General features: G+C 34.2%; 2 protein-coding genes across 2 annotated transcripts; both read right to left on the bottom strand.

Moving 5' to 3' along the window:
- Positions 1-1,523: 1,523 nt before the first annotated feature.
- On the bottom strand, positions 1,524-8,148 carry LOC145594514 (tocopherol cyclase, chloroplastic-like). The gene is made up of 10 exons (XM_081650821.1): positions 7,615-8,148; positions 6,305-6,549; positions 5,758-5,837; positions 5,574-5,650; positions 5,052-5,221; positions 4,398-4,495; positions 3,901-4,002; positions 2,861-2,977; positions 2,479-2,628; positions 1,524-1,945 (listed from the first exon to the last, which is right to left on the bottom strand). Exons 1-10 carry the CDS (start codon positions 7,914-7,916, stop codon positions 1,769-1,771), a joined length of 1,518 nt encoding a protein of 505 aa, XP_081506947.1. The 5' UTR covers positions 7,917-8,148; the 3' UTR covers positions 1,524-1,768.
- A 2,599-nt stretch (positions 8,149-10,747) lies between these two features.
- On the bottom strand, positions 10,748-16,122 carry LOC145594603 (putative beta-1,4-xylosyltransferase IRX9H). The gene is made up of 5 exons (XM_081650925.1): positions 16,058-16,122; positions 14,322-15,943; positions 12,824-13,064; positions 12,206-12,399; positions 10,748-11,439 (listed from the first exon to the last, which is right to left on the bottom strand). The coding sequence occupies exons 2-4, from the start codon at positions 15,266-15,268 to the stop codon at positions 12,229-12,231; spliced, it is 1,359 nt and encodes a 452-aa protein (XP_081507051.1). The 5' UTR covers positions 15,269-15,943; positions 16,058-16,122; the 3' UTR covers positions 10,748-11,439; positions 12,206-12,228.
- Between the last annotated feature and the right edge of the window lie 884 nt (positions 16,123-17,006).

Here is a 17,006-nt window from a genome sequence, read left to right as displayed (position 1 = left end):
ATCTCAAAACTGAATGCCAACTATTTTTGTACCAACTACTTCGTATATAATTAACATTGCCGACAGAAGTGAAAACTGAAAATGAAGTACGAAATATATTAAGTTATAATTGTGATGTCAAATAATTGGGATTAAGAGTTTAATACTATCCCTTGCATTATCACGGGGTAATAGACATCTTCGATTATGTTTATTTATTTTATGATTTATTTGTGTCAGATTAGATTGTAAAGATGAATGGATGATTGATGATTATGATTCATTGTAGGAAACTAGCAAATCATTGACCAATTATTGAGGCTATTGGATTACCCATTTATTAAGCCTTTTTTGTAATTTCATTTTTTTAATTAATAAGTGGTTATTAGCAACTATAACCATACAATTTATATTATATACGCGAGCATATTTTGGCGAATTTTAATTGTTTACTTTAGTACTCGTATATGCAAAACAATTGTGTACAGGCATTTTAAAAAATCGAGGTACAACATTGTATAATCGTTGTAAAGTTGCCTAAAATAATCAAAGTAATTTTGAAATAAATAAATAAAAGTTAGCCCAAAATAAATAAACGTTATCTATGCTTGATAAAGTTATTCTATAAATGAGGGGGAAAAAAAACCTATTAGTGAGTAAAATTAATTATATTACCGTTATGAGTACATTAATATGATATCATTTTTAAAAGTTACCCTAAAGATGTTTAAAAATTACATCAAATTAGCTAAAATTTATCCTAAATATATTCAATTACACTAATATTAATGTAAGCCGGGTGTACAGAAAAACTTTTAAACAGTGGAGAATCTCGGAAGAACAAAACATGGAATTGAGTCATAATATCGTAACATTATCTTCTTTTTTTCTTTTTTTACCGAATACTCCTTCAATTTTCTTTAGTGGTCTATATTAAAAACGAATTGAAATTATTTAAAGTTATAATAATATAATTTATATTATGCGTATGAAATATAAAATATTCCATGTATATCGAAAACTAAAATAATAACATCTACAAATCAATAGTCTAAGTCTTAATCTCATATATGGGAGTCACTGAATCGACTCTACACAAAAAAAAAAAAAACCTATTCGAATTTTGCTTGCTTGAACCCATATGTGGCATAAGTTATATGGAGTAATTAATGAATTTGAACTAGCTAGGTGACAACTTAAATTTAGTTAAAGAACATTAAATGAGTTGAAGATGAACATTTCGAGCAAACCCATAATTATCCGCAATTTTTATTTTTTCTGAGGAAATAATCATCCGCAATTAAATGGGTTGAAATGTACCTTTCTACTGTAGCAAACCCTTATTCATCCGCAATTTTTAGGGTACACTTTGTACGGAGTAACACATTTACACATTTTACACATGAGAAAAGTAGGATGACGAAGCATAGAAAATTACATTACATAGCAATAAAAACCACATGATTTTGAAAATAACATGACAGCGAATGAAAATTAATGCAAGATGTTTTCTAAAGATATTAACATTGGTTTGAAAATACTGCTACTAATATGCTTTCGTGAACAAAGGGAGTAAATTGATATCGCCTTTTTTTCCTTCTCTAAAACCACCTTTCAAATCTAAATCTCGCCTTTATTTATTTATTAATTAGAGTTTAGAATTTGAAGAATAATTTAAAAGTAGTTACCTTGTACTTGTACCTATACAGAAAGTCGGGAATCATACACTAATTCTCAAAACATTGTATAGATCAACCACTGCACTAGACAGAACTAATGTCCTGTGGCTTCAAAGGCCAGGAGGTTTCAAAAATGGAACCCAACCAAAAACTGACTCCATATCAATCGGAACCCTGAGAGCAGCGCTTAGGATCTCCGGGGTTGTTGTTCTTCCTTTCCATGCTTCAAACCATGGTCCACCACCTACCTCCACAGCCGCCATGTTACTGGTAACCTCCAAGATAACCTTGAACAATTAACCATTTTAGCAAATCAGAATTTCGCATAAAAAGCCCTTACCCCACAAAAAAGAGTAACATTAATAGCCCCATGGCTCCCATTCGTCATCCCCCAAGCATTTTTCAGAAGGAGAGGGGAAACGGGGAAATGAAGCCATATTCTCATTGATCAGTAGAACAAATACTTCAGTTGTTTTGTGATAGCCTAGCTCACTTTCAGCACACATAAAACATTTCAATAGAATCAGTGTCAAATAATTTGATCAATAATAAACAATTTTAGTAAGCAATAAAATAGTCTTATCAGCAAAATTTAGTTTTAGCAAGTAAAAATCGGTTCAGTGATGTTAACTTATTTATCAAATAAATTAGTCAAAGAGAGCATGGCCTTACTCTCATATATGGATATTTTATTTTATGGTTATAACTTAAAAGCAATTATTCTACTCAAATCAGAAACTCGCCAGCCTAGGTATGCACTGGTGATAAAAAAAATAATATTGAGAAAATGAACAAACTAAAATGGCAGAAAAATGAGAACCTTTCCCTTGCTACCATCAGATCTTCGTTCCCACAGTTGCAATTTCAGTTGACCAAAACAGGTATCTCTGCATGCAACAGCTAGGCCATTTTCTGGGGTAGGAGCACGTAAGGGCGTTCCTGGATCCTCTGTTCTTGCCTCTAATTCCACCTACACGTGGTGAGGAAAAATATAAGTAGGTGATTTCCCAAGAACAAAAGAGATTTTACTAGTTTTTTTTCTTTGGTGTGAAATTTGCGTAAGAAAGGAACTCATCTCAAATTAATAAGGTTGTATGTTCTTGGTTCAACTTAAGAAAATATTTCTCAAAAAGAATATATAAATATATCAATTCCGGCAAAACATATCAGAATAGGTAATTCTCAGATGCTGGCGTCCTTACCAGGTATGATCCATTATCAGCCGAAATTTTCCAATAGCCCCATGGTGCAATCTCCCACTCAACAAACCCATTCCATGGTACGAATTCATAGAAAACTCCAGCATGGTGCACTCCAACCTGTAAAAGACTCTTGGGGTATTAGCGAATTCTTGATAATTATGAAGTTAAGTTTTGCAACATGATCCACAGAACAACAATACCACAATATATCTTAGGGCCTGTTCATATTTACTGAATTGAGCTGAACTGAACTGATTGGAGCTGAACTGAACTGAACTGAACTGAATTGAGCTGAAATGAATACTTTATGTGAGAGGAAAATTAAGAGCTGAACTGAACTGAACTGAACTGATTGGAACTGAACTGAACTGATTAGAGCTGAACTGAACTGAAATTAAGTAAATGTGAACAGGCCCTTAGCCAATACTCCCCACTTCACCCCCTGTCAAAACTCTAATTTAATCACCTCCGGTCACATGAGCTTTCAAGAGCCCGGTCTGGTGCAGTTTCCTCCAACAATATATTTTTCTGGGGAACAAAGATGGAATTATTATTTTTGCGATCTTACGTTCATTAATTGCAGTTTTTAATTAGTGTTAATGTGTATCCATCATTTTCATCTATTCCATCTAGCTACTTGGCCTTCTAAAATGGTGCACTGTTTTTATCTCTTTTATTCCAATATTTCATTTGTTAACTAATTTAAGGCTTAATCGTCCAGCAGGAAGAGCATACAACTAACTTAACAAGCTTCTTTTTGAATTTCAATGCTAAATTTCAAGAGATGGTGAAATAGCCAATCAACTTTCAATTTTTGTGATAAATAAATACACAAGCTGCATAAAGTAGGCTCAGCAGCGTATTCGGACACTATTGCCTAACTAGGGCTCAGGAACACTATCCATACAGGTGTCACTGATCAATTAATTTCACATCAATCAGCTAAGAAACCCTAACATGGAAGCATACAAAATGAATTCTAAGAGAAAAATGAAGAGTAGAGATTACAGAGTACAGAGGATATAATTGGAAAAGCATACCAAAGCCGCATTCTCAATTCTTCCACCAGGAAGCTCTCTCAACCCTCCTGCAGAAGTCAAAGCAACTTCTCCTTTAGCACCCTCAAAGACATTACACTGGACCTGGAAAAGGAAGTGAACATAAATAATTTTTTCAAGCAGAAGATCTTGTTTATCAAAATGCTTTATTGACCTTAAGTCCTTAAATCTTGTGTGACAGCTTTTTAAAGTCAACGCAATATGTAAGCTCAAATGTAGGCAAAGAGTCTATTCGTCCTTAGAATATAGAAGAAACAACTTAGCATAGTCAACTCTCCCAAGATGCCAAGAACTGCATAACTATCATATAAGTTTCATATTTAGCACCCGGGAAATGCAGCCAACTCAGTGTTTCACATATAGCACAAAATTTCCAATTTTGAGTGGTTATTCAACAATGTTTCTTCTTGGATATGTGCCTAAGAGCTTACAACAGTAAAAAAAGTACACATATCAGAGATGGGGAGTATTGCATTTACCCAAAACCATCTTTTGGGGAAACCTGCACCCCAGTTCTTTTCCGAATATGAAGGAGCATTTTCAAACTCAAATCTTTCACCATCCCACTCTATCCATCCTGAAATGAAGATCATGATCAGGTGTAAATACAACAGAATAGAGTACAGCCCCAGCAAGATACTATAGCTCTAAATATAATGTTTAAGTGCATAAGATACAGAACTGCCTCTAAGATATAATCCATTGACATGCTCACAACAATCAGACCAGTATTGGAAGCATGAGAATATGGTTCAACTTCAAATGTACAATTGAGACACAATAAGACTACTGATAGTCCAGTGAGTATAGCATCTCATGTTTTCTTATTAATACTCTTAATAACATCATATAAAATTTTGTTTCATACTTTTGCAATGAATCTCTAATGAGCACAGGACGTAGAATCTTGATTCATAAAGAGTACAAAAAGAAAATCAAAACTAGTATAATGGTAGCAACATAGTAACAAAAGGAAGAAAAAGATATGATATAATATCTCACTATAATACATCTCAAGCCTATCAAAGAAACCCTTACCGACACATTTACATAGGCGACATTTCATGCCTTTCAACTACACAAGTAACAATGAAACACTCATTAAGCCAGAGATCTATCGAGGACAGAAGTACCTGTTGACAGTCCCCCTGCCATGCATACTTGCCAGTGAGGTTCAAAAACAGGAAAAGCTGCAAGCCAGCCCGCAGTGGATTTTTGTTTTGAACTGACATTGCCCCAGCCATATACAGGACGTGTACTATACTCCCAGCGAGCTGTTTTCACTGTTTCAACATAATCTGACCTGTCAGCAAAAGACATGATGGGTAATGTGAGCCACCAAAAAGTATAACACCAAGTCCAAGAACACTAACTTGCACAGATATTATTAGTGTGTATTTGATTTTAAATATAGTTAAAAACCTCCCGTAAAAACAAGCTATTTATGAAGGAAATATTAAGCCAAAGAAAGATACTCAGAGTAAGTGCTTCAAACAGAAGACCCATAATGTAACAAATAATTCTTTCCATGTTCACAGTATGACAGTAATACGGCATTGAAATTGGAGGGAAGATACTATAACAATTACATGAAAAAAGAGCCTCCTAAGGGGGGGGGGAGGGGGGACAAACTGAGAAATTGGAAAGGATTTCACCTGCCATCGTCACAGATTAACCCTTGATGCCAAAGTGGGGTCACTTGGAAACCCTCAGACACACTCCTATTAAATTCCTACAAAAGATAACCATCAAAGATATCAGCAACAATGGTAGCTTGCTTTTTATAATTGCAAAGATACAAAATTATAAATACAAAAATACAGTTGAAGCATATGGCACCTCTGGAGGAACCTCTTTAGTGGGAGGCTGTGAACTTCCACTAGATTTGAATGTATTTCCCAACATTAGCTCATGTCTGTCTATATGTGAAAAAATATTCAATTTAGTGTTGGGGTATAAGAAGTACTTTAAACTCTACTATGCTAGATAGAAAAATTATGGCTTAACGTTTTTGCAATTTTTAGTAGTAAACTGTATAGGCACAACTTAATGTGTGCTATGATATTAGGCCAAAAATATTATAGGGCCTAACTTAGAAAAAAGATCTACAAGTACAAAGCTCACAAAGAAAAAGCCAAAGGGCCTTTCTTACAGTAACATACAAGTCTTTTTCATTTTTCATTTTTTCCAAAGATTGAAGAATAAAATTTTAAAATAATATAACTCTAGGATAATAAATAAACATACTGAAAAACATTCAAAGAAAAACGCTGCACCAGTCACTTGAATAACATATGTAAATTCACTTATCTTACCAATCTATAAGTTCATCCTCAATGACATTGTAAGGGACACATGTATCAAATGGCATCATCCAGTAACTTACCTCCCCAGAATTTTTGAGATTCTTCCGAATACTGGCAAATGTACTTGTCATCAGCACCGAGGATCTGAGCTCCAACTCCAGTAAATCGACGTCCATATTTTGCTTCTTCTACAGGGGTCAATTTCTTGCGAAATGCAGGATTCTCAACAGAATACATGAAGCAGAAGCTTTGCCTTTTTTCTGGAATAGAGACCTTGAAATACCAGCCCTCAAAAAACTGCCTAGGACTTCCATCGAAATGATACCTTCCAAAGTAGAAAACAGAATAGACATCATTCAAAATTCATTAGCCACTCAAATACAAAGGACACTAAGGATTAAGGAACCTAAGCATAAGATATTACATTTTACAATTGTGCAGTCTCAACAGCAAACAACACACGTAATATTGATTTGAAGTTCAGAAAACACGCCACAGGCCCAAATAGATTGATAAGCTTTCTGGTGGTAAACAACTAAACCATAAGGTGAAAACATAATAGCATTATCCTTGGACAAGGCTTAGCACATCACACCTATAAGGCTATAAACAACATCGACAATGCTTCACTACCACATTTTTATTCCCACTAGGTGTCCACATAATTACTCTTGATCAAAATGGATCAACGATACAATGTCATCAAAAAGCCCAATTCTACTCTAATTGAAACTGTATCCCAATAAGACATTACTGAATGAGCCATCTCATTAGTCATTAATGATTTCAGGACATCCAAAGAGGCAGTGCAAATGAATATTATAGCATTCACCCAATTGTAAATAAATTTCTATAAAATTTTGCTTGCACTCAAGAATTTGTGCACACAAACTGTTTAGACACTCCTAGAGAAAAGTCAAAGTTAGACTAGCTGATACTTTAGTTAAGTCAAAATGGGTCACATTACTTTGGCTATTGGGGTATAGAAATTATGTTCAAAAGTTCCCTTTTTCATACCTATATTTCAAGTATATTCCTGCTTTTAGCACATTGGGGTTAAAAGGTTCAATCAATTAATTTCGAATACATTGTATACATCAAACTCCGTTATCCCAAATCACATAAAAGTCAATTTTTTACGACGGAGTGACACTTATATGATTCGGGGTGACTAAAATATGTTCTATCTTATACATATACACTCGTTGTATACAAGACCTATTCCAGTTTTGCAATATAATGACATCAAACAACAGCAAAACACATAAACATGGAGTACATAGACCAAAAGAAAACTGAATTAATCAAATTAATTTCTTATACTAACAATCCAAATCAAACGCATGCAAATTGAAATTTAAACCCAAAACAAAAAATTGAAGAAAATTACCCACTATGAGGAGGCCGAAGCTCACGATTTGGGGGAGTAGGAACATAAACCGGATTAATGGCGACATTTTCTCTCTTCTCCGCCATTACAGAAGATTCTGGAGAAACCCCACTTTCTGCCATTGAAGAATGAGTGATTAAATTCCTTTTACTAGTAGATTGAAGCCTTAAATTTGATGGGTTTTGAAAATTGGAAAAGGGTAAATTGTCAAATGGGTTAGAAATTTTGTGGGGTTTAATTGATTGTAAAGTGATTGAAGATGATGATAGTCCAAAAGAAAGGTCACTTGCTGAAAAACTCATTCTTTATTTTTTTTGATGATGGTACTTGAAATAATTTAATTCAATGTAATAGTATATTGATTGAGAGAAGAAAAGTGTATAAAATGAAATGTAAAGATTGAAATTGTGTCAAATATGAAGCCAAGTTTAGGGTGATTTATGTGGAGGAACTGGTGTAGGAAAATTGTTGTTAATGTGTTGTTCAATTTCATGGAGTTGGCAATTTTGTAACGAGTGAGGAGTGAATGGCCTGATTAGAGGCCAACGGATTGGCTAGAGGCCAAGAAATTGTTCGGATTGGATTTGCGACAATTTATACGTTCTGAGTGTTTTAATTTAAATGTCGGTTTAAGTTTAATAAGAAGTAAGATTATACTGTTATTTTGAGTAGCAAGTCGCGCCAATTTTTGGAGAGGAAGTCTAAAGTCCCGCTTCATTCAATTCAAATGATAAAAGTGTAAAATCAACAAAATATTCAGTCATCGTGGCATTTTCGCAAGTATATCAATCGTGAGGTCCATAGGTAATAAAAAAACATTTATTGATTTATTTACCGTTTTACCCACTTGATATCAAGTTTAACTTGTATTTTCTCAATTTTGTTGGTGTCCTATCGAATTATGAGATTTCCAAGAGAGAGTGAATTTAAGTCAGGTATTTTAGGTATGTTATTGATCAGATTCACAATGAAAAGATTTGAGATCCATTTGACCAACTGATTTAGACATCATTTTTTTTTACCCTAACTATGATCAAATCAAATTGAGATTGGATTGTTTCAAGGTCTAGAATTGCTCAGGGCATTATTGGATATAGATCTTTCACAAATCTTTATTGGACAGCTGTTTCAATTTGATCAAGATTATAGACCATATCCAATATAATGGAAATTTTTTTTTTAAAGCATTTAATTGAATTTTAACAAAAGAAAATTTCTTTATAGATTTAAAATGGAAGTAATAGGTGGAGAAAGATTAGAATCAAATTTGACTTAAAAATATTTACATGGATCGAGTTCACAATAAGCTTATTGTGCAATAATGTGCATCTATCCATAAGCCATCAGCCCATCAACCACAACAAGTTGATGTAATTAGTTTCATCCTCTCTTTGACATACATGCTTTAATTTATGCCCACATGCTTTAGGTTATGATAAAAAGTAATCCTTAAGTGAGATGATTAGCCATAAAGCAAGCATTTCTTTGTCAACAAAAAAATAAAGAAAATACGGAGTAAGAAAAGATCAATGTGCTTCATATTCCCTCCTCCCCTTTCGTAGCACCATTTTAATTTTTGTGTTTTCACTTTGAGTTTTTAAATGACTTACAAAGATATAAAATGAGCAACTATAACTTCAACATCACATTCCCCACGTCCTACTAATCTTGTCTCTTATCATTTCCGCAAAATTAGTAATTAAAAAAGTAACAAAATTCCAACCAGACAAGCAAAAAGGGAAAAAAAAAAAAAAGGATTTTACATGCCTCATAAATAGTTCAATTGAGGGCTTCAATCCAGCAATTAATTATACGAATTAACAATTTTAAATCGATGAGGGACAAGCTTATCTTCAATCAACTGCTTTAATTATTATTCATTGATGATCAATATATTTACAAATACAATGTATGTGTAATACAATGAAAGCAATTATTAGAAATAAGTCAAATCCAGAAATCAATCTTTTTTTATTCGAAGAAAGTTTTATAATGGCTATAAGAATGTGTTTTCTAGAGAGCCCCAACGGCAAATAATGTAAACGAAATTTAATCTCAGATTTTGAGTATCACCCCTCAAAACTTTAACCAACTAAATTAGTTGATCATCCACTAAAATACAAAGAATTGTGACCTTGAATTCAATGTATTAATTAGCATACTTACTATCAATAGGGTAAAAAATATTTATTGCAAAAATGGTTAAAATGAAGTCGTAACCATCATAAAAATTTCCAAAAAATAACCTTTCTGTATAAAATGGGGTCATTGTCAATTTGTCACCACCAAAAATGTGCAAAGCCGCCCATCGATCATCAGTAAATCTAGAGACGAGTACTGAACGTACAAAGCAATGAGCATCAGAATGAATGACAGCCTTTGTGACGAAACCATTTACGTCGAAGAAATACGCGTTGCACCCATGGTTTGAAGGACAAAGCAACACAAACTGCATAATGTAGTGCAGTATAAAGTGCCAACACTACGCCCAACATGAAATCAGCTCTTAGTGTTTCAAAATAGGAGGATAACAGCAAGAAGGTTTCATAAACGTCTACAAGGGCGAGCAAGAAGAGAGAAACTAGAAACGCGAGCAAGAGGCAAAGCACAATGGCAAAGACGACTAGAAGAATAATACAAGAAAAGAAGGTACCATAGAGGAATGCAAGGAGGATGAGATCGATCATGGGCAAGAATTCAGAGCTATGAAGGAAAGAAGGAAACAGAAGAGAGGTTTAGTACTTTCAATTTATGAAATAAAGAAGAAAGATGGAGTGAAATGCACTCATACCATTTCAAATAATGTGGCCCCATTACCATCTTTTGGATGTTTTTTTTTTTTTAACTAGGATGAGTATAAAGGAATTGCAGGTGTTAAGTTATTCTTACCTGCATTTCATTACTAATCATCCTCTGTTGATTAATTAATGACTGATAACATTTTCGACAATATTTACCAGATCCAAAAGCTCGATCAGCATCCGCCCAAAAATTGGAGTTTTGAGCACAGCTTTTCTGTTAGAAAGCAAAACAAACCGAGAAAAGTAATTGAACAATGATTCGACACAAAAGAAAACCGAGCTGTACCCTGGTAGCCCAAATTATGACCAACGTGACTGACTCGTGAGATTAGTTTGATTGCAGTATTAACAAGTTTACATAACTAAAATCTGAATCTTCTGAACTTTTACATTGCTTGCTGAACTGCTCTCTTCTTCATTTTGCTTTAAAGAAAGGAACAAGTGGACCATACATATAATAAGCTTACACACTATTATACTGATCTTCCAAGTTTGCTGTTTATTCTCAAATACTTCGAAAAGGAACAAAGAATTTCAAGAAATTACAGAATTACTTCATATCTACTGATAAGCATAAAGCTTGTAGGCACAGAGATGTATCAATGAACTTCCTCACAACCAACAACATGAATTACAATTTTTCACGAGCCTGAGACTAGCAAAGAATAAATGCAAAAATGGGCATCAACTCCCTCGATCACTTAATCTAGTTTGAACAATTTTACCATCCTAGCATTAAAATTTCAACGCACTTCTGCATCTTTGCAAAGGCAAAATTCAATATAAGGAATCAGCCAACTCGAAGGGCAGAACATAACTGAAGATCTGTACAAAAACAATGCCTAACCTTATGGGGAAATTTTTAAAATCCTAGATACACTCCCTCTTCTTCTTGTGGGGGGGCGTAAATCTTAGTATAACCTGCAGTTGGTGTCTTGATTTCATGATTGCAGCACAAGAATCCTTGATTCTGCTGCCAAAGGTAGATGGCGCAGTTGTTATATGCTTATAGCTACTTTTCTTTCTGCATTTCAAATGAACAAGATAATCAGTATAAAAGGATATTAGATAGAAGTCAACTTATCAAAGCATCACTAGCTTTAAGATGCCCAACACATTGAACAAATGCTTAAGATGCCACAGAATTCACAAATTTTCGATATTTCAATTATTACCTATTTAGAATTATAGTTGAGGGTGAAGCATAAAGTGGTAAATTATTATTAGAAAAAAATATACACATGCAAATGGATAGGGAGAAAAAAGTCTACTATGAGAGAGAGGGAAGACATATATATGAACTACTGTATATTAGTATCTCAAAATACTATTTCTCCAAATAACTAGTTAATAAAGAAATCACTTCAACTGTCATAAACTCGTAATAATAAGGTTTCACATGATTAGGAAGTTTTCAGGCATTCTGGAAGAATAGTCACTCATGGTCTTTGTCTGGGTTGAGCAACTAAGCATAAGAGCCGAAATCCTTAGGGATCATATGGTTATAATGATTGTAAGGTGAGAATTTTAGAAGGTTAGAGATACCATGATGGTTGTTAATGCTAATTTTGGAGAAAATTCCTAGCATATACAAACAAGAAATCTCTCCATGGTCATCGAGGTTTCAGGTAAAGCCAGAGTGGCTAAACCATTGCCAATTTAATTGAAATATATGAGTATGGCATAGTTACTGAGGACAAGACAACAACGCATTCAGAAAGCCAATGTATTTTTAGAGCATTGTTAAACTACTTATAAATATAAATTGATAAACAGAGGAATTCCTATACCTTCTCACTGTAGATCAATCAGACTATTTAGTTGTTAAATGCTTCTCCACATCCCTGCTTATGACCCACTGGTGAGGATAAGATGAGGAAGATGATTCAAGTGGAAGGCGCCACACCATGATGCTCGAGCAGTTCCCTAGCAACCCTTCCATTTGGCTTTCATCTTCGACAACTTGCTCAACAAATGTGCTCACCTGTAAAACATAATAAATGGAAAATGCATTAGCCCTCCACATTTGATAGGACGAATTTCTCTAGAGAGTTCAAGATGAAGAGAGCACACAAAATGCCAAATGCATCTGTCACACACCAACATCATTGGTAAAAAATAATCTCGATTTTTGTTTCCATAAGACGCTCATTTAAATCCAAATATAGCGAGAACTGAGAAGTAAGAGATACATGGACCACATTTCTGTAATATTTTCTTTTCAAAGATAATTCCATTTGAGCAGAGACATGGATTAACGAAAATGGAATATCATAATCATTGAGATGAATGTTAAGTATCCTTGCAAGCACAAAACTGCACAAATTTGAGAACCTAACTCTTCCAGCTAGAAATAAAAATTGCACACTTTGCCAAGACAATATTGCACAAAAGTTTAAGAAACCAACTTGGAATTTCTCTTCCACCGTGTCAAGCTGCCGTATAGGCTCAAGGATAGGACGATGCCATCTCTTTGGATCCCATAATATGGTACTATTGAAAGCAAATCCGGAATTATCAGCATGAAATCTTCGAGTCATTTCATCAGTCTTCCAACCAATAATTTGACTCCCATTACATACAGGACCATCATGAAAAGTTGCACCACGAATTACTGAAAGTTTGGCCAATTTCCAAGTCCCAAATCTCCTGGAATCATATGCAAGGGAACCAGAAAGCATTAGAGGAAAGGCAATAGATAGAGACTGACAAGTCATAGATATTAAAATGTACTATCCATAACACTCCTATTCTTAAAGAACCCCTTGTTAATGTGGGATCAACTACAAAAGGCTTTGGCAAAAATATAAAGTGAACCTCTTCCACCACAGAACTAGTTGGCATTAATCTAATTGACAGAGAAATGCTTTCCAAGAGGATTTTCCAAAAAGCTATAATCATTGCTCATTAAGTAAATTACTAGGCCACTGCCAGAAGACAGACATTCATATATAACCAGAAGGGTAAAAGTTCAGAAGTCCAATATCCCTATTCGTATGTGCTTCTCAAGAGGAAAAAATGCAGAGTTGAATCCTATAACTCCAAAGAGACATAGAAATTCTCACAAAAACCCAATTACTTGGATCCATATGGAAGCACGTCATAGGATCAAGTGTTCAACCAACTTAAACTAGTTTATTATGAGAAAATAAATAAATAACTATATCTATCTTTCCAGTGCAGTAAAGAACGCTTAGCAAATTAGGTAGTGTAATAGCTCTTCTATTGTGAAACCATCAGTGGCAAACAATAAATTGCTGTGCTCATACTCAAAGAAACTAATCACAGCATGACCCAACAATACATATAGACTTAATATGAGGATGAATACATGTTGAGATGGTTGACTTCAACTCAGAAGCGGAGTCACTAAGGTGCATGGGGTGTCAGCCAAAAGAAAAACTTATATATCCTTTTTCAATCTCCTAAAAATATACTTATATGGAGTAATTTATAGCAGTTTTGACCTCCAAGGGCAGGTGCATCAACTAAAATAGGATGTGATAAACAATTTCTGTTGCAAGACAAGTCAGTTGTTTCCCCTTTGTAAACTTATTAAAGCTGCATGACCCAGGACACAAACAAACATAGTATATAATAAACAAATAAAAAGGAGGGAGCTAAGGATGATTATGATTTTATAATGAAGCAGTCAACATTCTACTTGATTTGTTTAGGATCTCAAAATGAGAATTTCCATGGAAAATCAAGAGAAAACTAGAATATAAGTGAAAATATAATGGCCTAATGGTCATAACTTATAAGTACTTTTGCCTACATTTGACAAACTCAAATTTAAACAAAAGTTTAGGAGAAAGAAACAGATACAAATCCATACGATCAACTTTACACTCCTAATTGGATATAACATATAAGAAATTGAACAACAACCACAAAATATAGTACCTTATCTGCCTCAACTCTGCAAAGAGATCTAAAGAGTAGACATTGACATCATCAGCAAAATAGACAATTCCATCAAGGTGATGCGTTTCAATGTGTGCCAAAGCCACATTTCTCTGGTGAACATATCTGTCCCTCACATCTGTTATGTTCTTATTGCAAACCAGATGTCTGTACATAAGTCCGGTCTTCCTCAAAATCTGAGTTGTTTCTGCAGATTGAGAGTTCATCTCAATGACAATCCATAGCAAAGGAGGTGGGACAAGTTTCAATGTTTGTGCCAACCGATTGAGATAGTAAGCTTGGAATGGCCGAGGATATGTAGGGGTGACAACTATCAAGAGTTTGCGAACTTCCAATGGTGGATTCTCAATGTCTGGTTTAACAGTAAGTGTTTCGCTTGTCATCCTTTCCATCTGCACTTTTGAATCTTGATGTCGCTCTTGCGAGGTAGCATTCTCAATATCCTGTGTCCCACCTATGGATGTATGATTTTCCAGTCGGGTCTCATCTATAGAAGAAGCATTTCTTGCACTTACAGAATGATATCTAACTGCAGAAGGGATCATGTCAAAGAAGAGAGTCTGATGCTGGGGCATAATTCTTCCCGGAAAATTCGATGTACCAAAAGGAGTCAATCCAATGAAGACACCAACCAAAAAGAAGACTGAAAAATGCAGGATAGCCCTCTTCCATACATGCCCTTTCGATTTTGATCTATCTAGGGAAGGCGATGATCTATGTGAGAACAAACCAAGGACAAAGTTATGCACCCTATACAATGCATACTCCAACGAGTTATAAGACGAATATGATAATCCACTTGGCTGTAGAGGGTTCTTCTCAGCTGAGGATGATTTGGATAACGGAGAAGCCACCGAACAGGCTTCACCATTTGATCTCGAACCTGGTCGTGGAACCGGAGAAAGTGTTCTTCTAATCGAAGCCATTTAAACTAATCTAGTCACCCTCAATACACAGGCAGATACTTCTTATTAATCCCTAAAAGTCCAATTTTAGGAACACTTGATTTTTCAAAGCAATATAATCAGATTCTCACTCCAACACTTCTTCTTCAAACAATATCAGTAAAACTACAACCCCAATGCAGCAATCAATCTACAAATTTATATCAAACACTAACTTCTCGCATACTTATCGAAACCAAAGCAGCATAAATCATGCCCAAACCCCATTTCCAAACTTTTGGAGAGCATAAATTTCCAATTTATCACTTCAAATTTGCCCAACTCATCCAATATCATACCATGAAGATCTAACTCAGATTACATGAAAAACTAAGCAATAGATCGAAATGAGACAGTAAAAATCTAAAACCAAATCAGCAGAAATTCATATTCATCCAACCCCACCTAAAATTAAGCAACACCCAGAATCTAAAATGAGCAGAAAATTCAAAGATTTCAACTTGGGAATGAAATTAAAGCAGAAATATGAATCAGAATTACCACAAAAATGTGCTTGAAATCAGCTGCTTTCCACCAAAATACAAATGAGCAGTGAGTAACACCTTAGTTTTTACTTCATTGAAAGAAGTTTGAAGATGATTTAAGGGGGGAATGATTTGAAGTGGAAAGGTGAAAGTGTTGAAGATCTCTATTACCCTGTAAAGAGGAGAGAGAAAGTGGGAAATAATATCACATTCATGTTCATATGCCAAGAGAATCTTCAAAAATGCAATTTTCCAGCGAGGTACTGTGGGAGTAAATGAAGCATACCAAAATAGAGTAATTCGTTTTGGGATTTTTCTTTTTTTAGCGCCGATAGATCTGTGCAATGATATAATCGGAATTCAATTTCGGGTTTTGGACTATATTATAGTTGCAACTAAAGACTCATCAGGTAGTCGATTATAAATGATACTCCGTACAATTACTACATAAATGAATTTAAGTGAAACATAACTAACATAGTTATATAATCTATTTTAAGGCTTATTAGGTAGTCAATTATAAGTACTATATATATGAAAGTAAATGAAATTTAACCAACATAGTCCATAATAATGTAATGTCATTTCAAACTTGTATTTTTCTTCTAAAATGTACATTGCTAGCCAATAATAGTATACCAACCCAAATGGTAATCAATGGTATTGTGAGTTGTCCATGCAGTGCAACATTTAAAACTTTACATTTAAGTCAAAATTATACGTTTTATTAAGTGTCATATCTATAAGTTATATAGGAAATCCTTTTGTAAAGCAAGTGGGAAAACAAATAAAAAAAGAAGGATAAGACTTTTAAGAATTAGATTAATCCTATAATTTTACTATATTAGTGGTTATCCAAGAAACAAAGGTATAGAATCAAAAGTTGTCGTTAAATGGGAAAGCTATGGGTTGGGATATGGTGGATTTTGAGCCGTTGATTGTGAATGAAGAATGAAGAATTAAAGACTTGTATGTGGGTGTTATGACATGAAATGGTCAACACATCTTTGAATAGATGATGTGCAAGGTTCTTTATTTTTCAATGCCATGATTTCATAAATAACCTCTTGTGATATTGACATGTATGAGAATATTACTCATATAGTCATATGAAGTAGGAGTATATGCTATAGTATTCTCCTTTTGTTGAATTCAGATGTCTAATAGTTTCCATATCTCTAGCATGAAAGATTTTAGACCTACCTAAGAAAATATAATTTGAAGGCATTGATTTT

Source organism: Chenopodium album, chromosome 19, assembly GCF_948465745.1.
Source record: "Chenopodium album chromosome 19, dcCheAlbu1.1, whole genome shotgun sequence".
NCBI lineage: Eukaryota > Viridiplantae > Streptophyta > Magnoliopsida > Caryophyllales > Amaranthaceae > Chenopodium > Chenopodium album.
Note: the sequence above shows the minus strand (reverse complement) of the source record. Positions and strands in the feature narration are given on the sequence as shown.